This window comes from Bactrocera dorsalis, chromosome 2 (assembly GCF_023373825.1).
Source record: "Bactrocera dorsalis isolate Fly_Bdor chromosome 2, ASM2337382v1, whole genome shotgun sequence".
Taxonomy (NCBI): Eukaryota; Metazoa; Arthropoda; class Insecta; order Diptera; family Tephritidae; genus Bactrocera; species Bactrocera dorsalis.
In genome coordinates, this window is record NC_064304.1 from 9,996,907 (window position 1) to 10,021,710 (window position 24,804).

The 24,804-nt window shown below is 33.3% G+C and overlaps 1 protein-coding gene across 1 annotated transcript in view; it reads left to right on the plus strand.

Annotated features, from left to right (window-relative positions):
* Positions 1-1,345: 1,345 nt before the first annotated feature.
* Positions 1,346-24,804, plus strand: part of LOC105223667 (microtubule-associated protein futsch) — a 116,290-nt gene continuing 92,831 nt past the window's right edge. The window contains exon 1 of the mRNA XM_049447229.1: positions 1,346-2,118. Within this exon, the coding sequence (XP_049303186.1) occupies positions 2,061-2,118 (58 nt within the window). The 5' untranslated portion in view covers positions 1,346-2,060. The remainder of the gene's footprint in view (positions 2,119-24,804) is intronic.

A 24,804-nucleotide genomic window follows, 5' to 3' on the forward strand; every position in this document is an offset into this window, starting at 1 on the left:
AGCAAACACACACATATCACGCCACTGCGCGCGCTATCAAACAAACTGAGCGCGCGCTGTGCAGAAGTGTTGCAACACCAAAGTTGCTTGCCGCTGTTGCTTGCTGTTGCTCACTCGTGCACGCCAAAGTTGTCGACCATCGCCAAGCCGGCTCATTTCGTTTTGGCTTGTTCATGACCATCAAACAACAATCGCAGCGGCGGCGCTGGCTGGTTGCCGTATAGCAGCGCTTTGCGCTTTTCGTTTGCTGTAGCGCCGCTGCGATACGAACGAAGTTCAGTTGGTTTGAGTTTGAGCCGAAGTGTGCCGGTTGTCGTATGCTCGGCGTGTTTCAGCGCTCACGCGCTTTTTCGCTCTCTCGCCTAAGCTGACGCTTGCTGCTGCTAACGCTGTGATGCTGTTGCGCGCATGTTGCTGCTGCTGCTAGTTGTTGGCGTCGCGTATATTGGTTCTTGGACATGGTCAAAGCCAAGAGCAACTGAGATTGTTGCACATACTTACATGCCTGTGCATTTTATTTTGTGTTGCGGCGGGGTTTTTTCGAGTGATATTTTGAAGTTACTTAAATGAATTATTATTTGTATATTCTATAAATGTTATATTAACATTTTTATACTTCTAACAACGCGCTTGCAGTTAGCGCGTCGATAACAACAGTTACTACCAAAGCGCCACGCAGTTACATGCCACCATCGCGCGTTCACAGAGGCATATACTCTCGCATTCACACACACGCACATACATACATACATGCACAGCTTCATCACCTAACACCCAACTGCATTTGTGCTTCCTCTATTCTCTACCACAACACGCTGCTGCCATGCTACCGACAGCACCCGCAGCAGCAGCTGCGTCAGCAATCTCAGCGTTCTAACTGCGCGGCCAAAGCGTTCAAACGCGCGCGCCGCTGTTTGTTCGATGCGGTTTGATTTGTTACTCATTTGGTCTGATGCTCGCTTACTGCTTGTGTTTGCGCGCACTTGCTTATATGCTTGTTTGAAGCGGTTCGAACACGCGCGTGACTCGCACATTTGAACGTCGCTGCTGCTGACTATCAGCTGCTCTTGCTGATTGCTTACCAACCAAATTCATCATCATCAATAGCGCGCAGTGTGTTTGTGTGTCTCAACAGTGCGCTTCGCGGCGCTGTTGTCCATCTTCGCTACTTACGCTGTGCTGTGCAGTGTTATTTGCTGTGGCCGTCACTATCGCTGCCGCTAACGCTGCTGTTGTGTCTCATCCGACGCGCGCGTTCGACGTTTGGCTTTTGTGGAATTAGTATATGGCTGTCGCTTTTCTACAAGCCGCCGCGCTACGGAGGCTATATAAATAAGCGTAGAGACGCGGAGACTCCGAGTCTCTTTGAATTAAATGAAGCGGTGGTGTCAACAACATCCAACAGCCCACAGCGCTGGTCGTCGCAACTAGCCAACTAGCAATTTTTTTCAGTTTTTGCTTATTTAAAAGTACACACAAATATATATGATTTCTGCTTAACGAAAAAATATTTCAAAAACAGCAGCTAATTAAAAACTAACCTACGAAACTAGCAAGTAAACGAGAGTTTTGCGAAATTTTCAAATTTCAAAACCGTTTTTATTTGTTTCTTTTACAAAAGTAAGCAAACAGTGACTGCGTTAGTGCAAATGCTTTTTGGGCAGTTAAATAATTTTGAAAAATTACTGCAAATAATTTTCATGCAAAACAAAAATTTTTGCAAAGCAAATCTCAAAAGTGTTGTGTAAATCAAGTGCTGACCAGTGTTCACGAAAAACTGCCGAAGGACTATAACCTAAAAGCAGCAACCGCTGGAGATGGATTAATTGTAAAACTGAGTGAGAAGTTCAACGTCATTTTATAAGCAAACGTAAAATAATTATTTGGAACTTTTAGCACGAAAGAAGCGTATTTTTAGACAATCCTTGCGGTGCTTTAACCCAAGTGAAATATACCACAGTGTAATCTGCCTGAAAAGTGTCAAAAATAAATTGCGTTGGAAAATATTAAAAAGAAAATAAACTAGCAAACTTTTTAATTTAAATTGTGTGTTAATTTTTATGAAAAAGCACACAGGCGCCTTGAGTACGAGGAAATTCAAATTAGCAAGTGAAAAAGGTGAGTTGCAGCAGCTTCTAGCTGGAGTATAACTTTAAATACTATGGATAAATTAAGCAAAATTCACTGTGATTAAAAATCGAAAAATCGCTGGGGTGAAAACTGAAAATTTTTGGTATGGAAATTAAAAAAAAATTAAAAAATTTTAGTACTGAAAATTAAAAAAAATATTGTGAAATATTTAAAAGGATTTGTGTAGTCTTTTTTAAAGAAATAATATATTTTGAAATATGACCACATTTTTATTACCGAACATTTTTATTTGTTTTGAGAAGTGCTGAAGAAATTAAAATTGTGTCTAAAAATTATATGGGATATTTTTTTTAAGATGAAAATATCAAAAATCTAAATAAAAATGTTTAAAATTGTTATAAAGCTTAAAAGAACTTGCGAACTTTTGTGCAAATTTTGCCAATTTATATAAGGAGAAAACAAAAATTTATAAAAAAAAATTAAAAAAATAAATAATATTTTAATTAAAAAATAATATAATATAATATAATTTTTTAATTAAAATATTTTTTTTTTATTTTATTTTATTATTTTTTTTTTAATACATTAATATATATTTTTTAATGTTTTCAATATTATATTTTAATTTTTTTTATTAAAGAGAAACTTTTGGAAAATAATTTTTTCAACAGTAAATGTTGCAATTATTAAAATATGAATGAATTAGAGTTTTTGAGTGATTTAAACTGAAAAGCAATGAAAATTGGCGAAGTTATTAAAAATATATTATTGTATGAGAATCATATAATTTTTAACTTATAAAATATCATATAAGTGAAAATGCATTAAAAATAATAAATTATTTTAAGAAACGAGTTTTTTCAATTTTAATAAATATAGAGCTAAGAATTTGTTATTAAAAAAAAATTAATTTAAATTTTAATGGAGCTCAACAATCTAAAATATTAACAAGTGAGTAATAAAGTTTTTAAAGAAAAAAAATGTAAGGTTTTAATTGAAATAATTTTTTTTTAATTCAAATTATTTGTTTTTAATTTTTATTTTAATAATGTTATTAAGAAAAAGTTATTTCAATAAAAAAAAATATTTTAATTAAAACTAAAAAAAAATTAACTTTATTACTCGCTTGTTATTATTTTGTTGATTGTTGAGCTCCATTAAATTTTTTTAAATAATTTTTTTGTATATTAGCCTTTTTATTTTTTTCACAATTAAGTAGTTTTAAGCTATCTCTGATTTTTTTTCAATTTTTTCAATTTTCAATGTCAAATTTATTTAAAAAATATTTTTTTTTATTCTTAAAGTAATTCAATTTTATGACAAAAGTAAAAAGAAGATATGCATAAATAGAAGCATTGATCAATATTAATAAAATAGTATAATTAAAAATTATAACTGTTGGTGAAATTATTGAAAATCGATTTTATACTAAGTGAATTTGACTGGAAAGTCAATTTTTTTCGATAAATTTTATTATTATTTTTTTTTTTAATTGGTAGCTTTTTTTGGTAAAACAGCCTTTGAAAATTCCCAATAATATAGAATTTTAAGAAATTTTAAGAAATTTTATATATAGGTAGTGCTCTCAAAAATCATTAAAGCTTTCAAAGTAATACGACCACGTCAATGGCAAAAATATTTCAGCTTCACAGATCATTTTGAATATTATAATATATTTAAAAAAAAATTGTGCCTAAAAAAATTTCGTATATTATTTATATTTCTTACAAAATTCAACGGAGTTCATCTTAATTTTAATTTAATTTATAATTTTAATTTAAAAAAATTAATTAATTTAATTAAATTTAATTTTTTAATTTATTGTAGTTTTATTTATATCGAATTAAATTAGAATAATTTGTAATTTTATTTAATATTTTTTAATTTTTATTTTAACTTAATTCGATTTACATAAAATTACAATTTTCATTTAATTGAATTAGTTAAATTTTTGTAATTATAATTTTAATTTAATTATAATTTTCTTATTTTCTGCTTGGTAACTAAAAAAAAATTAGTTAATAAGCATTCTTGAGCGCTTAAATATTTATTTTCTAATTGTTTTTTGTTTATAAGCAGATAGTTTAAAATTTTTTTAATTAATTTGTGTGCGAAGGCAACCGCATTCTCTTGTATTAATTTTATACTTATTTATTTTTTTTTTGCAAAAATAACAGTTTTACATTCCTTCTAGATAATACAATCACACTGGAAAAACTTATTTTCAGTACTTTCAGTCTACTTTTATCTAAATATAAATGATACATATTTCAAATATATATTTTTAAGGTTTTATACAATGTTAAATATTCATGCGATTGTTTCTGCAAATAATACTTCGATTTTTAACGAACTTTTACCAAATTCTAAAAATTTTTAATAATTAAATATCTTCTTCAACAATAATATTTACGGCTCAAAAACAATTTCAAAATACTATCCAAGGTGAATTCCCCATTAGCGGCAGTCGACTTTCTTGTAAAAACCATATCTCAATTGAAAACATTTCTCACCGTTCAGCACAAATCCCACTTGGCAGAATTTACGAAATTCGCAGAATACTTTTAGTCACGCATACTCGTACAGATATCTGGTGCATCCCTTTATGCATTAACAGAACCGGAAAAAAACCGCAAAATCTAAAGGAAAACCACACGCATACACAGCCAAGCGAGATAACGCTGTTATGCCGTGCAATAAAATCAAAGAGAAGAAATGTGTAATAATAATTTGTAAAAGCAAGAAAAAAGTACCCGCTCAAAACAAACACATATTTCGTAATTTGCCAGCGACACCACATTATTATTTCATTCATTCATAAAAATGCTGTGGCAGTCAGCCGCAACCAGCGCGCCAGCCAACACACCCGCAACTAAAAGCCTCACACACACACACATACATGCGCGCTCTATATTATAAACTTATAGAAAGAGCCAGGCAACTTAGCGGCAATTCATTCAGCTAAGCGATTGAGGCAGCGGCACCGCACAGTTAGCGCGGCTGGCAGCACTTAGCGCGCTACTCGAACGTAAACGGAATGCACACGAGTGTGCGATGAAATTGGCGTTTAAATAAAATGCTGAACAAAATGCTTTTAATACTTTTAAAAAGATTTTCAAAACAAGACAACTCAAAAAGGAACGATAAATAAATAAAATCGCATAAACAGTAAAGTTGCACGGAATGCGCTACGAAGCGCTCGCAGCTGTGGTGGTACCTCAGGCGTAACGCCATGCCCTGCAAGGAATTCAAATAATTGAATCGAATAATTTTGCTGTGTAGGGTGTATTTTTGCGACTGTTTGCTTACCGACTAGTGACGGAAGTGGTTACTATCAAACTAGTTGGTCACTAGTTGAATAAAAATTTTTAATTTTTGCATATCTTTTGAATGTTTTTCATTTTATTAACTAATAAATTTACAATTTTTAGTTTTAAAACTAGTTACACAACTAGTTATTATAATACCACTTGCCTTAATTTTGTTATTTTTACTTTTTATAAAGTGTACTTCGCAATTCCACTAGACTAAATTGTAATTGTCGGCAATTTATTAGCGCCAAGTTCACAGCACACCCTTCGAGCAGAGTCTAGCGGCTAAGCCCCGTTAATGCGCACCAAATTTACACTGTACTAATTGCGTTGAATACGCTACAAATATTTAAAATAAAACAGTTGCAGATATATTGCCCGCGCACTGAAGCGACTAATGTGGGTGAGTGGCTGAGGGCGTACGGTGCGCGCCGACTTAAGCTAACTGGCAGGCATGTAGGGTAGTGAGTGAGTGCGCCACTGAGCTGGGCAATAAATGCGCGCAATGTGCGCCACCCAAGTGGGGTAAGGTTTCTATTTTCTCCTTTCGCACGCAAGCTGCATTTTACTAGTAACGAGTCGCGCGCATTTCGCGCCAGCACACGCTTAAAACCCGCGCTGCCCTTTTACAACGCCACTGTCTACGCTAGTAGCCAGCAGTGCCCCAGTCGTTGTCCTGTTGCAGGGATGCCGTTATGCTTAAGCTTAAGTTTGGGGTTGCTTGCCTGCTTCGTTTTTTGTTTATTTGGCTTGCGGCCGCTGTCACTGCCACGGCCATGGCCATCGGCGCCTCACACCGGTGCAGTGTGTCTGTGTGTGTGTGTGTATGTGCGACAGTGACCTGGCTGCGTTGGTTTATGGCGTTGAACGCTACACTGCTAACAGCAGCAGGGCTCTTCTTTACAGCTGCCTGATGCGCGGTTTTCACGTTTTCTCGACTTGCACACGTTCGCCTGCCCTTTTCGTGCATGCCCCTCACCTGCGCTCCCCTTGCCCACTACATTTTGCTCTGTACAACAGCTAGGTGCACTCATCGCGCTTTGTTATTTTCTTGATGCGGCTGCTGCGGCACTTGTGTGCACTTGCCGCGCCGCGCTTCGAGTTCATGGCCGCATTCGCCGCCGCCATGTAACCATGTGGCACGTTGAGTTGTGTGCTACAACCAACATTTCTATGCCAGTTGCAAGTTTGCTGCTGATGTTGTTGTCGTTGTTGCTGTTTTTTTTTATAACTGGCTGCCTTGCTTGTTTTGGCACTTAATTTATGAATAGCATTTCTCTTTGGCGTTGCTCTTTGAAAATCAAGTGTGAGTGTGTGTGCGTGAATGCGTGTTTGTTTATGGCCCGCAATCGAGTGTTTGTAAGTGTGTTCGTGTTAATTAGAATTTATGGGTGAAGGTTGCTCTTGGCTCTGCGCTTGCGGTGGAAAAGCGGTCGCGTGAAAATTTACCTTCCAGCTTTCTTGCAATTGTAAAAATTTAATTCTTGCATATTTATTGCGAAAATTTATGAAAGTTGCCAACTGTTACATTTCGCACATCCCAATGAGGCTTATAAATTTGACTTAAGTGCTGGCCTTAGACACTTGCACTCAATATGCCGTAGTATGTGTGAATATTCACATTTACAACTACTGACCGCCAGCTAGCCAACACTCGCATGTGTGTTGCAAGCACTGAGTGCAATGCTTTCGACGTGTTTTTCTGCATTAGAAATTCAAAATAAACCAAAAGGTGTCAACAAAATTCATCTAAAAATTCTATGCGACACAGTCTTTGCCAGAAGCCGCCGAGGCACTATACAGTTAGTGCCTTCCACTCACATGCGCTTGCTTTTGGGATTTTTTCTCTCCACTTGCTCCTTTTTTTCTGTTGCCCGTGTTCGGTCGATCGTGTCGGTATTGCCGTTCATTTACAACAAAAGTCAACTCGTTCATATTTTATGACATTTTCATTTTACTGCCACATGTGCCACACACACACACACACACACATTGCTGCTCACAATGTATGGTAAACAAAGCACGCAGCAAGCGGAGGCATCCGCTCAGACAGCTTTCCGCCGCCCTTTCGCTTGTCCATTTGCCATGCACTCCTATAACATTCGGTCCATTCAGTTGCAGAGTTTACAAAACCTCAACGAGTCTGGCAAAATTTGTTTAGAAAAAAGTTGGAAAAAAGCTGGCAAAACAAATGAAAAAGGAAATGTAAGCCAAAGATTTATTTATACTCAAAAAAAAGATGATATTTTTGGCACAACCCAAAAAATACGGTAAAAACTAAACAGTAGCACAGGTTAGCAAGACTTTTCGTTAAGCATTTTGTACTCTTCCGAATTCAAAGAATTTACTTAAGTGACTAATGAGCCATAAGAAGAGTTGCTTTTGAGAACGCACTCAAAAAACACTCAATTAATTTGACATGAAAATGTTAACATTTTTTGGAATGAGACAAAGTATTTTAAATTAATTTTAAATCAAGCACTTGAGATACATTTTTCATTACACTCAATATTTTTTGAGCGAAAATTTAAAAGAGTGAGTAATTTAACTTAATTTTAATTTTTCTGCAATTTAAGTTCGATTTTTATATTACACTCAATATTTTTTGAGCGAAAGTTTTATTGAGTGAGTTTTCAAGTTGGACTCATTGAAACTTATATATGATATTTTAATATTTGCGGACAAATGTTGTTTGCGAATTGAAAAACTCCCTCAATTTAAAATAAATTCATACATTTAACCAAATAGAGTAACAAAACTCAAAATTATGAAATTAATCAAAGTAAAATGAAATCACATAACCACTCAATTGTTTTTATAAACCCTTGAATGGATTAAAAATGAGTAAAGAAAACACTCAAACTCATTAACTGAAAATTTAAAATAAACTCATATAAACACTCAACATATTTTATAAATACATGAGTTGTTAAAATAATAGTTTAAGAAAACTCAAAATCCTGAAAGCACTCAATTCAAATTAGTCATATAATCGCTCAATTACTTTTATAAATACAAGAATTGTATTAAAAATAATGAAACAGGCTCAAAATCATGAAAGCACTCAATTTAAATTAAAATCACAAAACCATTAAGTTATTTTTATAAAAACTTGAATGCATTAAAAATTAAAAAATAACTCATAATCATAAAAGCTCTCAATTTGAAGGCAAGCATGACCTCAAAATAATTAAAAATTTGAATTTATTTTGTGTTGAGTTCACTCACCCATTTTTGACCAAAAACTCCGCTCAAATTTCTAACTTAAAAATTTCCTAACGCCCACATAAGAGCCGTCAACTTACAACCACATCAATAAATTCATAGAAACATTAGAGTTTTAAATCAGTCTGACGTTATTCTGCAGCGCAGAGTATAAAGTCACAAAGGACCGTTAGCACACGCACACAAACACTCAGATGCTAGAATGTATAATGAATCTCGAAAGCAAATGACCGAAAATAAAAATCGAAGAGCAATGTGTCGTGTGTAACGGGAGCACCAGCCAAAATCAAACAGGCAGTCAATGAAAAACGAGGGAGTGAGCGATTAGGAAGGGCATAACTAAAGTCAGCACACTCACATACACATATTATACATACATCTATTTATGTAGTTGGTCTTTCATGTATAGAAGAGGGGGGAGGGCGATATTTCACAAACAATAACGGCAACAGCAGCAGGTGTTTGAGTTTATTCAGCGCACATTCTGCACAAATTGTTTGCGCTCAAAGGCGTTTTATGCACTCACTCACATGTGTTCAAGTTTGTATGTGTTTGTTTGATAAACAAAACTAACAACAACAACAAAAAGTGTAAATGTTGCCAACTCGCATATTTATCATAAGCCATGAGTGGCTGCGGGGAGATGTATTGGCATTTGCTGCAAGGGCTTATACATGGCAGCGAAGTTGGCAACAAATATGTGATTTATATGCGGCAAGCCCACACACACACACACACGCAGACACCAAAAAGCGCTTAACTGCATGCAGGATTTCGTAGTAATATTTTTTATGACTATAACTTTGCTGCTTTGTCGTCTGCGTACTTTTTCGAGATTTATTGATGGGCAAGCCGAAAGTGCAAAACACAAAAAAAAGAACAAAAACAATAATAATAAAAAATAGCGCAAAATGAATATACGTAAGCACAAAAGCCTCAAAGCTGCAGGCTAAATGAAAAAAAGCGCACAATACTTTTTCCACAACTTGCAATATTGAATGACACAGCTGTGCCACAACCGGTGAACTATGCAAAAATGGCCAAAATGCCAAAAAATCGAACAAGAGAGATAAAGCAAAAAATTCGCAAAAAGCTTGAACCGCAAAAACACACCCATACGTGTACGTGTGCTAGCATGTGTGTGTTTGCGTGGAACAGGATTTATATGCCATTTGTCTAGTTGGCAGAGGAAGGAACTTTGCGCCAGCGTGTTCCTCCCGCCACTACCGGCAGGCTTGTCATGAAAATTCAGATTTTAAGCAAATGCACTGTCATGCTGACACTTCTGGCAATGTCAATGTCTGTCTGTCTGCAATATAAAATTTGACGGATGCTGATTGAGTGCTGGCTTTTTTGGAGAGTTTCTGCAGCAGGGATTCTCTTGTAATAGCTTGCGAGTTGTTAGGCAAGTAGATTACCGCAAGCCTGTACGCTGTCAGTGTGATAGACTAATTTAAACGTCAATTCATGTTACAAATTTTGTGTTATGAGAAGAAAAGAAATAAGAATATAGGGAGATTTTAATAAATTTTAAATTACTTATAAAAAAATATTAAAATAATAATAAGATTAATACAATTAAAAAAATAATAACAAAAATTAAAAAAAGTAATAAAAAATAAAATAAAATAAGAAAAATCGTTCACGTCTGTTGCACTGAAGATATAATACCCTTCACAGCTGTATTTTTTATAAGAAAAAAGGGTATAAAAGGATCTTTTTCCTGATTTTAATCGATCAGTTTGTATGGCAGCTATATGCCACAGTGGTCCGATTTGAACAATTTCTTGTGAACTTTTTGCAATGCCTTGAGTTATAATCTGTGTCGAATTTCTCGACGATATCTTGTCAAATAAAAAAGTTTTCCATACAAGAACTTCATTTCGATTGTTCAGTTTGTATGACAGCTATATGCTATAGTAGTCCGATCTGAATAATTCGTTCAGAGATTGTGACGTTGCTTTTAACACTAGTGCTTGCAAAATTTTATGGTAATATCTGTACAAATAAAAAAGTTTTCCATACAAGGACTTGATTTCGACTGTTCAGTTTGTATGGCAGCTATATGTTATAATGACCCGATCTGAATAATTCATTCAAAGATTGCGCCGCTGACTTAGCTTATAATCTGTGCCAAATTTGGTGAAGATATCTCTTTTAATAAAAAAGTTTTCCATACACATACTTGATTTTCATTATTCAGTTTATATGGCAGCTACATGCTACAGTCGTTCGATATTAGCAGTTCCGACAAATGAGCAGCTTCTTAAGGAAAAAAGTTCGTGTACAAAATTTCAGACAGATATCGCAAAAGCTGAGAGACTAGTTCGCGACTCAGCTCGCCACGTTCATTATAAAGTGCTCGAGGTTTCCTTTTCCACAAAACCCATAATAATAACATAAGTAGCAACATCACTGCAAAATCGTTTTGTTATCTAACACACAATATGAGGAAGAAATATGCCACCTATAGTATGAACATTTGTATATGTATACTACAACTACATACATCTTTTTTCTGCCTACAATAATTTTCCAAAACTTGTCTCAACCGTTCCTTATTTTTGCCCAACTGCCACAACATAACTTTCACTTAAACATTTTTACACACATACATAAGCAAAAAAGTTTGTACGTGTGGCGTTCACTTCAACCTTTGTTTCAATGCGCGGCACAACAGAATATAAAAAATCACTTAAAATAGAAAATTCACTACGTTTGCGGAAGTAAAACAACGAGCCTTAAACATAATATACTTGTTTCGAAGCTTGTTGTTGTTGTTGTGCGCGAAATACTTGTGAGATGCCGCACAATTTGCTTGTATTTTCGTCTAGTCGCTGTCTGCTCCAGAAAATGTTGGGCGGATGGGCGTCACGGCACAGACCGGCATACTGGTATACAAACAAACATACATGCAAGCTGGAAGGGAACAATGCCAGTAAACAAACACACGCACACAGCTGTGCGTTGTAGGTTGCCAAAAAATATGTAAACTTTAGCAGACAAAACGCCCAGCTTCCGCTTAAAAGTTTTCGGTTTCTCGCAATACACAGTTTCTGACAAGCAAACTCGGATATGGACATATATGTATATGTATATACGCATATATAATATATAAATACGTATGTGTGTGTTTACATCTTTATATATTTATAGCATTTACTTGCTCATGCATCAGACAGGACATGCACAGCCGTTTCAATGCCATAGGCGACGTGCGTAAGGCACGTTCTGTTTGCCGTCGCCGCAATGCAGTGTTGCCACAGTGTGGTGAAGACATAAAAATAAAATAAAAGGAAGTAAAAAATTTGAATAACATAAAGAAGACATATGCAGCCTCAACTGGCACTTGTTGTGCCGTCTGAATATATATACATATATGCAAGGGCATATGTATTGTAGTACATATAGAGGTACAACGCAAATGAAATATGAAATATATGCATATGTATGTGTGAGCTTTTTTTGGCAACGTTTCCGGTTTTACTTTAGTCATTGTTAGGATTTTCCTACTTTTTTATATATATTTTTTTTGTGAGATTTTTTTTTTGGCTCGCACCCATTGTAGTAAAAGTCTACGCGTAAAAGTGAAAAGCCACCGGCGACAAGTCGTATAAAATTGTAACTGCCATGTGTGGTTGGAATGCCGAAAATTGAAGCTTCAATTTAAGTTGTGGAGTGGCGTAGATTTATACTGCTTTTGGTTGAAAATTTATAGTTCGTAAAAAAGAACGTTTGATGTGTCGCAGTAGACAGCTACGCTTGGTTCTAAATAAATATATTTATATATGTATATGACCTTTGGGGCACCATAAAAAAACCTGGCAACAAATATGCTTTTAAGGGTGCGGAAATGCTTTTATTACTAACCGGAACTGGCTATTAAGCTGTCATACCAATTGGAAAGTAAGAGAAATTGTGGAAGCGTAAGCTTTAAGGTCGATAAGGAAAAAATCGACAATTTTTTTTTTGCTTTGTACATTGAGCTCTTCTAACGGTTTTGTAGGCAATTTAATGTTCTAAAAATTGTCTATAAGTAAGATTTTACCAAGAAATAACACTTAATCGTTGACGTGAACATAAAAAAATTAAAATTTTTGTTTCTTATAAAAATTTTATGTATAGAGGTGTTTTGAGCCTTATGACAAACTTAAACTAATAAAAAATATTATATATGAAAATATATTTATAAAGGAAAATTTAAAAAAATAATTAAATAAAAAAATTGTTGAATATAAAAAATATTAGAAATATGGGATGTTTGAAAACTAAAAAATTACTTTAAAAAAAAAATAATAATAATTAAAAAAAAATTTAAAATAAAAAGTTTTTTAAAGTATTCAAAATAATAATAATTTTATGAAAAATATTTTATTTCATAAATTGTTGTATTTAGTTGATACAAAAAATTTATAATAGTAATAAAAGCTATTTTATTTAAAAATCGATTAAATTATTATTTCATAATAAAAATACTTTCTATTAAAAAACTTAAAAAAAAAAATGATTATAACTTAACGAAAAATATTTATGATATAAAAAAATAGTATTCAGTTGATAAACAAAATAATAATAAAAATTAATTATTCCATTATGAATTGAAGGAAGCCTAGAACGTATTTTCTCTGCAGGCTTTTCTTTATAAGATGACAATTAAAAAAAATTGTTTTGAACATATTTCTTAAATCCAATTCTTTTTGCTTTTTCTATAATAACTATACTACTTGAAATGGTTCCAACCATACAAATACGACATAAGTCCAAAAAACTAAAGTAACCATAGCCATCAAACAATAACAAAACAATATAACAGCAAAAGTTACTCATACGCCCAGTCACACCAAAGCAGCGCTACGTGGTCGGTAAACAATTACTCTTTGAAGACACACGCGCCGCAGACTTTTCAAAGTCTAAACAATCAACGCCAACCGGTTGACTTTATTAAATGCCATAGATGAAAACCTTCTTGTAAAAACTTTAATAATTTCAGAAAACAACTACAAAATCATGACTGACAGAATACCTAGCATTACTCAGTAAAATTGATCACTACAAAATGCTGTCTTTTTCATTTCAAAATTTAAATATTTCCATTGCATGTATTGCGGCACATCACAGTCGTTAGTTGGAGTAAATAATTAAAAGCATTTTTTATTCGAAGTGCGCTCAGCTGCGCCCACAGTTTGCGCTACTGTTGTGGTGGACATTGAAATTTCAAATAGGCGCAGCTGCGCGCAGTAACGGTTCATCATTGAACATTTAAATCAGCAAATATTTATTTTGCGTTTTTATTGTGATGTGTGGCATTTTTGTTGTCATTGTGCTGGTGTGTCTTTTTAACGACTTGACCATCGGCACTATTGTGCTGGCGATGACTGTACGCGATTACTAAGCGGCTTATTGTGCAATTGGGCGTGCTTGCGATTTTTCGACTTTACTATTTATTTCATTTCTCTGTTCGCAGACAAGGTTGCATTTTTGACATTTTATTGTTGGCTGATAACTGTATTTGCCGAGGCGGCTGACAGGTTGACGCCAGCATGACGTGCGTTAGGCGTTGTTGACGCTTCCTTGACATTTTTTTCATAAAATGTGGGCAAATTCGTTTTGATTAATAATTTTGGGGGATTTTCCCGTTTTTAATTTGAATTGTGTGGCCTTTGGAAATTAATTTTTATTTTTGTTTGTTATATATGTATATTATACATACGGGTAATTACTATAAACTATTGACCGGTCTTCTTATTATTAATTTCTATAATTATTTATTTTTGTGTTTTCTTTAGTTTTTGTAATGACCGTCGAATTATCTGCGTTTAATTTCGTTTCTTTACTTAGAAAAACTTAATTTTGCTCACACTTAAATTTCATTAGCAATGATTTGGCACAACTTTAAGTGCAACAGGAAATTGGTGTTGCCAATTATATTTTTGCGAATTTTTTTTAAAGAAATTTCACACAAGGTAATGCCAAAAAACGTGTATGAATTAATATAAAGTGAAAAGCGAGCACTAAAAGCAACAAAAATGAGTGTGATGTTTGCTATGCGGTGTGACATCAATTTATTGAAAATCACCCAGTAAGCCAAAACGTAGTGAAATGTTATTTTATATTATGTTTTCATTTTTTTAAGTACCGTTTTCTGAGTTTCCGTAACACTTTACTTTTAATTCATCTTAAACACCATAGCTAAAAGCTTATTGCTCACTGTGTTACTTTTGAGTAATTAATTGCTTTGGCAAGTCCACTTTTTCTTCTTCATTTGCACTGCTTGCTGCGTGCGTGTATATGATTCAGGTCCATGTGTATATAATTACGCTAATTTATTATAATTTACTTTAAATTCAATAAATGGCTTTTACAGAATTTCAAATTGCCCGCAGACAATTTTGAAGCAACCAACTTTTTCGCATACTCAAATTCATTGCCAATATTTGGGTAACAAATTGCTTTAAAACAGCAGCAGCAGCATAGAATAAAAGGTAAAAAATTAAAAAAAAAAAAAACATTCAAAAAACGGTGGCTGCCAGCAAACAGCAAAGTTAAAAGATGAAACAATTTATTTTGGAAATTCCAGTTTTTTTCTGTGCCACAAAGCGCCATTTACAAGTGTGTTTAACTGCTGCTGCGATTTTTTTTACAGTTTCAAACATCTTTCTCCGCTCGTTTGCATACATTTTGCTTTGCTTGCGCTGCCTTTTTTCTTTGTCCGCGTATTAGCATTTAATTTCTTCTGCGGCCAACCTGTAATTATGCCATTCTAAAATCCGCACACACACATACTTACTATTTAATTAGTTAGTCAAGCTGCTAACTTTTACATTTCTGCTTGCTGAGGTTCAGCGTTTATTTTTAAAAGCTGATGCTGCTTTTACCCTTACACCGTTATTTTTCCATATTTTATTGCGACTTTTCAAATTCTGCTCATTATCTTTAGCAACTCTTTTGCTGTCCAATGACAGTTAGCTGCTCAAATTTATTGCATAATTAATATCCGCATGCTATGGAAATTGTTTTCTACTTTATTCTGTTTCTGCCTGCTTTGCTGGTGAGCGCAGAATTTCTCAAAGCTGAATGAATCACTGCGAACGGCAGACTTCTTCTCATGAAGCGGCGAAAAATTAAAAGATTTGTTTAACACCTGTATTTCTGTATACATTTTGTTGTTGTTTCCCTGCGTTGACTCGCTAATTTTGTATGTAAAATGATAGTAATGGTATTGGTGTTGTTTAGAAAACAAACAACATTGTATAATCTGGCGAATGATTTCTTAATTTCGTAATCAAATAAGATTTAGCGTTAAGAATCAGTTGTTGACATGGACATTGGCGTTGTTCTTCTTATAATTGCTATATTGTTACTAAAAATAGCAAAGACGTGATTTTGAGAAAATTTTTGTTGTATGTTTGGGCTGATAATTAGCGGTATTATTGAAGCTTTGTATACAACAGTGGTGTTGTGGCGGACAATATATTGTAATTAATATAAATACGGAAAACTATAAAATATAATTCGAACATATATATTTTTCGAATATAAGACCTTAATTAACTATTAAGTAATAATTTGAATTCAAAAATTAGTAATTTCCAATAGAATCAAATTATAATAATCCCGAAAAATATTTAGAAAATAAATTGTACTAAAGAAACGCTAATAATACACTGAAAAAAACACAAAACTAAAAAAAAAAAATTAAAAATAACGTAATTCATAATTCATAAAAATTTTCAACCTTTTCAATAAAAATAATATATATAATAAGGAAGTATCTACGGGAACTCTAGAAACTGCTAACTGACTGTAACACAAAATTTATGTGTTAGAGTGATAAAAATCTATGAAAGTTACTTATATTATTATAACTAATAATTTATTTACGCAAAAAGCATTGGCAACCCTGTATACCAAAATATCTTCTCAATTGCCTACTCAGTCCGAATTAGCACCTGTTGGTAAGAGTTTCGATGCTGACATGGTTGCTGCCTTGTCTGAAAACTTGTTTGGTATCGAACGGCTCGGAAAGGTTCTTCCCAATTCTGACGGAGCTTTTGGTATTGCTCAAAATTAGTTCTGCGGGGATACCAAGTACAGACATTGTGGCATAGAGGCAACTCCTTTTCGTTCTGTTAAAAGCAGCTTTGAAAGATATCTGGTCAGTTAATTCGCTTTAGTTGTTCACGTAGTACGCTCGAAAGGACCTTATATGCGTTGTTGAGGAGACTTATCCCACGGTAGTTGGCGCAGATTGCGGAGTCTCCTTTTTTTGTGCATGTTTTCGTCGTCCGACTATATTCTACAACGAAGCTGATGCATGCTACTTATCAGTTCTTCGCTGCCGTTTTGAATAGCTTGTTCAAAAGAACTATCGCTTTCGATTGGGTAACCGGAAATTTTTTCACAATTTTCTTTTTTGAACTATTATCTCTCACAGACGCATTCCAAAACGGAAAAAAAGGTTTAACTTATCTTGCTGACTGAAAATATATCAAATCAATAATAACAATTGTTGTACTTGTATTTCTTTTTAAAATCTTGACATATTGCCACATTAAACCAACTTGCATTTACCACAAAATCCGCAAGTAAATTTTTAGTAATGTATTCCCCTATCATTTAAATTTTTCGAAACGCTACACATCAAAATACAATCTCAAGTGCTTTGCGCAATATTTTCTTTGCGAAATTTCTGCAACTTTTACAAAATTAATTTTAGTCCAGAGCTTTTGAAAAATGAAAAATGTGCAAATGAAAAGCATGAATATCTCCAGCGAATCAACTCAAGTGGTTTCACCGACTTATTTTCCGGCTTTTTGCCAAAATACGCAGCAAGAAAAAAAACTTAATTAAAACAAATAATTCAGTCAATAACTATGCAAATAAAACCAGAAAAACCAGCACTTGAAATAGTGACCAACTGACTCACCTAATTCACAGCTGAGCTGACGCGTCGCTGAAATGCGATGAAAACATTTTGTTTTTAGGCTTTTGAAATAATTTGATTATACCGATAGCGTTAAATTGCCGAAAGCGATAAAATCAATAAACGAAACGAACAAGTTTTATTTGTAAGGCGTAAAACTACATTTTATCGACAAGGGTGAAGATAAATAAACAAAACAAAAAACGAAAAATTATAGTTTATGCAAATGACATATAAGAAATGCGAATATGAAAATATTAATAGCTGTCAAAATATAACTGGGCAGCGCTAGAATATATGCGGAAGCTATGCGAGCACTTGCCGAGTACTCGATGATAGATCGTTGCCCTTAAACTTAAAATATTTATGTTTTTCTCCAAAGAGTCATCAAAACAAAAAAAGACTGAATAGCTTGTAAATATTTTAGAATATATGTACATATACCTTGCAGTTACCACTTAAAAAAATATTAATATAGTAAACTGTCGTTTTATCGACACGAAGGCAATGCAGCCAATCAACACTTCACTCAAAAAAATTAAATGCAAAATCACATTTTATGCACAATAAATTATGAATCTATAATTTAATCAATATTTACGTATCTAAAATAGGCGTTAGTCTTACTTGTAGGCGCTTGTGTATCCAAGCGGTCTCCTCACTCACTTCAATCAAAATCTAAATAGCTTTCGGCGCTAATTCACTGATCGTGATTACTGTTATCGCGATCGTCACAGCAGTTTCTGTTTTTTATGATTTCACATGGCAATGCTAATGCTCACTTGACGGCTGTTAACGCCGGCGCGTTCATTGAACATCGATCGTCATTGTCAACACATTGTGCTGTTGAGTGGCGGCGTGATGGTCATGTGCATTATTTTTTCACATAAATGTTTAAATATATGTCGTTTTGTTTATTAGCTACTTATTTATAGTTTTATGGTACTGCTCAATAGGCTTTGACAATTAGACAAGGCGCAATTACTGGTCATGTACTTCATTAGCGATCTTCATTGATGCTTTTCGGAAGGTTTTTACAGCATAATAGCCTTAAAATTATTAATTGTGTTTGCTTATGTGGGATCTTTTAAATGTTGGTGTACATTTTGAGTGTCTGTTATTGTATTAAGAGGCCGAATAAATTACAAAAAAAAAATTTCAAAAAATTTTCATACTATGCTTTTCTATATTTTTAGTATGATATATATGTTTTTTGACATAATTAATAATTTTTTTATTTTTTATTTTCAGGTTGGTCTTAATACTCTTAAATTTTACATATGCGCTTACATTAAAAAATATGTAAGTAAAACACATTATTCATAGAATAATATTTTTTTTTAATTTTTTAATTAAAAATTTAATTTCTTTAAATACGTTTTTTATTATTTTTATTTTTATTGATTCTTGAAATTTAATTAATTTTTTTATATATTTTTCCATTGTATACTTAAATTTGTTTGATTTTGATTTTTATGTAAAAAATTTGAATCGAAGAATATTTTTTGCAAAAAATTTGATAAATTAAAAAAATTAAATTTTGAATTATAAAAAAATATTTTTTTATTTAATTTAAAAATAGACAGTTTTTAACATGTTTTTTATTAAATACAACTTTTTTTTCGTTTAAACTTTTTCATATAACAATTCTCAATATTTTTTGTTAAATTCCAAAATTATAGTGGTCGGTCATTCTCTTCGCTTATACAAAGTGCAAAACAATGAAATAATAACAAAAAAATATTTAAAAAAAAATTTTTTAATTAAATAAAAAAATATTTTTTATTGTTAATTTTTTAATTAATTCTTTTACACTTTATAAAAGCGGAAAAATCACCGACTACTTCAAATTTTGAATTTAAAAAACTTTATTAAAACATTTAAAAATTTCCAAGTTCAAAAATATGAACACCATGTATTAAAACGTCTCTCTCCAGCTCTAAGCTCAGCTCCAAGCACACAAATCCGGTGCAGTATGTCACATAAGCATACCTAATTCCAATGTGTTTGACACACAAAACACAACAAATGCCTGCGAGGCGCCACTGCTCGCGGCATACACAGAGCAAAAAAGCAAATAGACATGCAAATGCTTTTGAGCAGCAAAAAGCGCAAGCGTTCAACTTTTGCCCGACGCAAAACTCAATTTCTAAAGCAAACTCGATTTTACACCGCGTATTAGGTACATGTGTACGCTAAGCGCGTATGTGAGTAGCAAAATCACGGAAGCTGCTGTACAACACAGCCCAGCGGCCGCGTCGCGGTATAGTTCTTGGCCTCATTGACCATCTGAGGCCGCGCGCGCCGAAGCAAACTGCTGCCGTTATGTACTTTCAATACGACGACTGTCACATAAATCACAACTATGCAGGAAAAGCTGCTAACACCGCCGCCACCGCCACAGTCGCGTACAACTTTTTCTTTCAGGCTCCATGCGCTTTGACACTTTCTTCCGCAGCACAGCGCTTTGCCAATAACATATATACATATGTATATACGAATTTTTTGTTTGCAACCAATTCTGTCATTTCTTGGTGAGCGCTACAATACAGTTGGTAAAGTACAATAGCCATTGGCGCTGCACAATAGAACTTCATCAATGGCGACTTTTGTTGCAAGCAAGCAAATTGTGAGCGCGTCATCTGAACGCGTTTCGAAGCGGTTTTTGTGCGGCGCAATTCGCCCCTCTCGCTCTCCCTCGCAGCCAATTGTGACGCGCATAATTGTGCTCTAACTACATTGGCACAACAACTGCAAGAACGAAGGCCAAAACGAGCAAAAAAGCAGACTTTATATTTGTCAGTTGGAGCCAACAAGTTGACAGGCTTTGGTTGGCGCTTTACCGCGCCGCGTACACAATATCCATATATGGTCGGGAGAAATTGCTTTTCTGCAAACAAGTGAAAATTTCGCTGCTGTGCCGATTCTAAGGCGATATGTCGATAAACCGTTGGCCAGTTGCCCCCCTCAATCTTCAACGCAACTTGTCAATGGCGAGTTCATTGCGTTGAACGGCAGCTGTCGCGCATTGAGTCACACTATTCTGCGCGTCGGTGTTCCGATTTTACGCTTTTATTGTGTCAACGCGTTAGCGCGCACCAACAGACCACGCGGCGTCGGCGTCATGGCGGCGGCGCGACGCGGCACATTAATCTCCTCCAATTCTTTGCTTGCTGCGCTTTTTGACATCGATTTACGTCTGCTATGTTTTTCTTAAGGCTGTTAATTGCTTGGGCAGTCATTCATATACAGCGCATATACTCGTATTTAACAACAGCAAAGCGGCATTGAACATATAATAAATATTATAAAAAATATTCTTGCTAAACAAGCGAAAGTTTCGCTGTCAGGTGGTGTTGACTGTTTGCCGCAGCGCGTTTGTGGGTGGCAACACTTTTTCCGCTTCCAATTAAGGAAGTCAGTCTGTTACAAGATTTGTCTGGCATATTCTCAAGGCCTTATTTGGGTTTGGTCGCGCCTAATTCAAAGTTACATTTATGATTTATTTTGCAAAATTAGGTTACTTGCAGCTTCGAAAGGCTTAACTGCCGAGAAATGATTTATCATTTACTTTCATTCGAAAAATAGTGGCAGATTTGGGGATTTATCTAACTTTCGGTGACAGAAAGTGAATTTTGGTTACACTCAAGATTTCAGACGAAATAATTAATAAAATTTTGTGTATTAAAACCCGGATTCTAATAGCTTCCATACCGCATTTTTGACCTTCGTATTTGTTATTTGGAATTTAACTTTACAGGTATAAAATTTAGAAAAACAGAATTCGGATTTTTATTCTTGGTTTCTTTTCTGATTTCTTAATATGAGTTTTGAATTTCGAAAGAGAACATAAATTTCGAATTACAAAAATAAAATTTAAATTTTACTTACAATTTTTATTTACAAATTTTGGTTTCAAAATAGGATTTTGAATTTCGAAATTTTATTTTCGAATTCGAACAATGAATTTCGAAAATAAGTTTGGAATATTGTTTTAAAATTTTAGTTAAAAATTAGATATCGAATTCTGAAAATTTATTTTCAAATTTAAATTTTGAATTTCGAAAAATGATTTTCAAATTTTGATTACGAATTTCGAAAATTAAATCAAAATTTGCATTTCGAATTTTAAAAATTGAATTAACATTTGTTGTTTCGAAAATAATAAAAATTTAATTAAATTTTTTTTTCGAATTTCGAAAGCTGTACTTTAATTTACTATATATATTTATTTATTTAAAATTATCTTTAAGTTTTAAATCGGGAATTTTTTTCCGAGTTTGGAATTAAAAATTTTGAACAAGTTATATTTATATTTAAGGAATCGAATCGAATATCGAAAGTTTTTTCTCAATTTTGAATTTGTGTGATACGAATTTAAAATTTAATATTTCACTTTGAATTCGAATGAAAAAATTTGAAAAATTGATACTTAAAGAATCGAATATCGATAACTTAGTGCTCAATTTCGAATTTGTGTGAAACGAATTTAAAATTTAATGTTTCACTTCATCTTGGAAACATTCTTTTCGAAATTCGACTTCGAAATTCTAATGTAGCCCTTAAGTTTTCAATTTTGAAATCTAGTTGCACATTTATAGTTTTTTAAATGTTTCTGTATCTATATCGCGGATTTGATAAACTTTTAATTTCGAATTTCTACCTAAAATATTTTTCAGTTGATCTATTTCAATATACTTTATATGTATTTACCTTATTGGTATTTACCACTAATTTGAATCAATAACATTTAAAAGCAAAACCAAAACCGTCTCTAAATTACCTATTTACCGGAGCTTTGAGCGTTATTTGTAGGTAATTTAAGTTAATTTGAGAGTGTCAATGCGTGGTAATGAATATAAAGTACCCAGAACCTGTCACGCAAAGGCAGACATCAAAAGAAACACGATATTTGGGTCACTTGAGTGTCAGTAACTCTTGGCGAAAACAAAAACAACGCCTACAACAACAATAAAGTATAATAATAAAATAACAAATTATCACACATTTCTGAAACACAATACAGCAACAACAAAAGCAACATCAACCAAAAGCAGCACACTGCGGAACTGTCAAAAGCGTGTGGTGCGCAAGCGCTGCCCTGCTTTGCTCAAAATTCGACATCATTCTGCGCAACATACATACTCGCACATAACTAGCGAGCTGTGTGAGCGTTAACAACAACAACCACTGCCATTCAATTGGCTGTTGTCTGTGGCTGCGTGCCTCCGCGCGTGCGCACGAGTTAATTGAACTGATTTTTCTGCTGTTCTGATTGTTTCATTGTTGTTGCATTTGCGGTATTGTATACTTTTGTTGTCAAAGCATAGTTATATGCGAATTTATGCGCTAACAGCATTTCTTTGCTATGGCGGAGAAAAAGTCAAGAGCACACTATTCTTTTCTTAATTATTTATTTCTTGAAATAAATTCACGCATAATTTATGATAACAGCGAGTGCTCCACATCGTGTTTACTGCTGCCTTTCATTGTCACACACATACATACATATTAAATGTATTATATTGCACGAAGGCGTTGTGGCAGAATCAGCACGCTGGCCTATAAATAATAATAAAAGCAATTGAATAGTTCGCTTGCGCGATAAACATCTCAACATTAGGTCAGTGCGCAGTGTAACCGAACGCAAGCGAAAGTTCATAGAATGGCGGTGCTTCTAAAAGAATTTGGAACTCTCTTTGCAGCGTAAGATTTGTATTGTTGAGGAGGTTGAAAGAATTGCTTTTATTGGGCTTTGATCTGGTACAAAGATATCAATATGTGCTATAAACGTGTGCATTGTTGGGCTCTTAGAGCAAGTAGAAAAGCCAAAACATTTCATTTATGAAAAAGGGAATTAAACAACTCGAATATATACATATGTAAGTAAATACAGTTTAAAATTTTGTGCAGATATCTCATCAAACAAAAAAGTTTTCCATACAATGATTTGATTTGGATCGGTCAGCATGTATGGGCGATATAAGCTATAGTAGTTCGATATCGACGTTTCTGCCGAATGAGAAGCTCCTTGGAAAGTGTGGAAAATTTCAGTTCGATGACTCAAAATCTTAATCCCTCAGTACTTTCGTATATACAGACAAACAGATTGGCATAACTAAATATACTTAACTTGTTCCGTTAATCACATATGTATGTATATATGATTGTAAATAAACTTTTTAGGATCTCTGACGTTTCCTTCTGCGTGTTACAAACTTCGTGAAAAACTTAATGTATGCTGTTCAGTGCAAAAATTAAATATTATAGAGAAAATAAAATTGTAATTTTGTTCGAAAATTCCAGTTTCAAATTAAGATTTCGAATTTCGAAAATTTATTTTCGAATTTGGATTACGAATTTCGAAATTTAAATTAACATTTGAATTTCGAATTTTAAAATTAAATTAACACTTGGTTTTTCGAATTTCGAAATTAAATTATTTTTTCGAACTTCGAAAATTGTTCTCGAATTTATTATTTATAGAAAGAAAGTAAAATTGGAATTTTGTTTCCAAATTTTATTTTCAAATTTAGATTTCGAATTTGGAAATTTATTACATATAGCATCAGGTGTAAGCGTCATTATCAAAATTGATCAATAAATGAAAATTATAATTCACCAATAGCGCACTGGAAACAAAATCATGTTTAACTATTAATCCAGGATCGAAAAAATTAATTAGTTTTTATTAACCTAAGTAAAAAAGAATATTTAATTTTTTTCAATATTGACGGGTTTTTTATAAAATAAAATTATATTTCACTTGATGCTATGTAGAAAAAATGTATATAAAATTAGTGGCATATAAAATTATATAAAATTTGTACCGTTAAATATTCCTTTATTTGGTTTAAATTTTTTCGAGCAAAAAAAGTTCGAAATCTATAAAACAAATTATTGATTAGTTGAACTACACTAGTCATATGATGTAAAAAACAAAGATAGTTTTCAAGTAATCGAAAAGTTTCTTAATATATAAATTTAAATGGCAAATTTTTCAATTCAAAACTTTGTTAATATAAATCAACATAAAAAGCAAACCGCACTTAGTCAAAACCCATAAATCATATTTGCCAATCAAGAAAACTTTATTTTTAACGCATAAACTCCACTGCAGACATACGAAGTCGTTACTTCAAACCAACTGTCAACTCAATGCCAACAACGAACGAGGACATTTATTTTTATAACTTAATAAAAGTGCTTATAATAAATAATAAAATGGGCTCCCACCGTGCAAACGCCATAAAA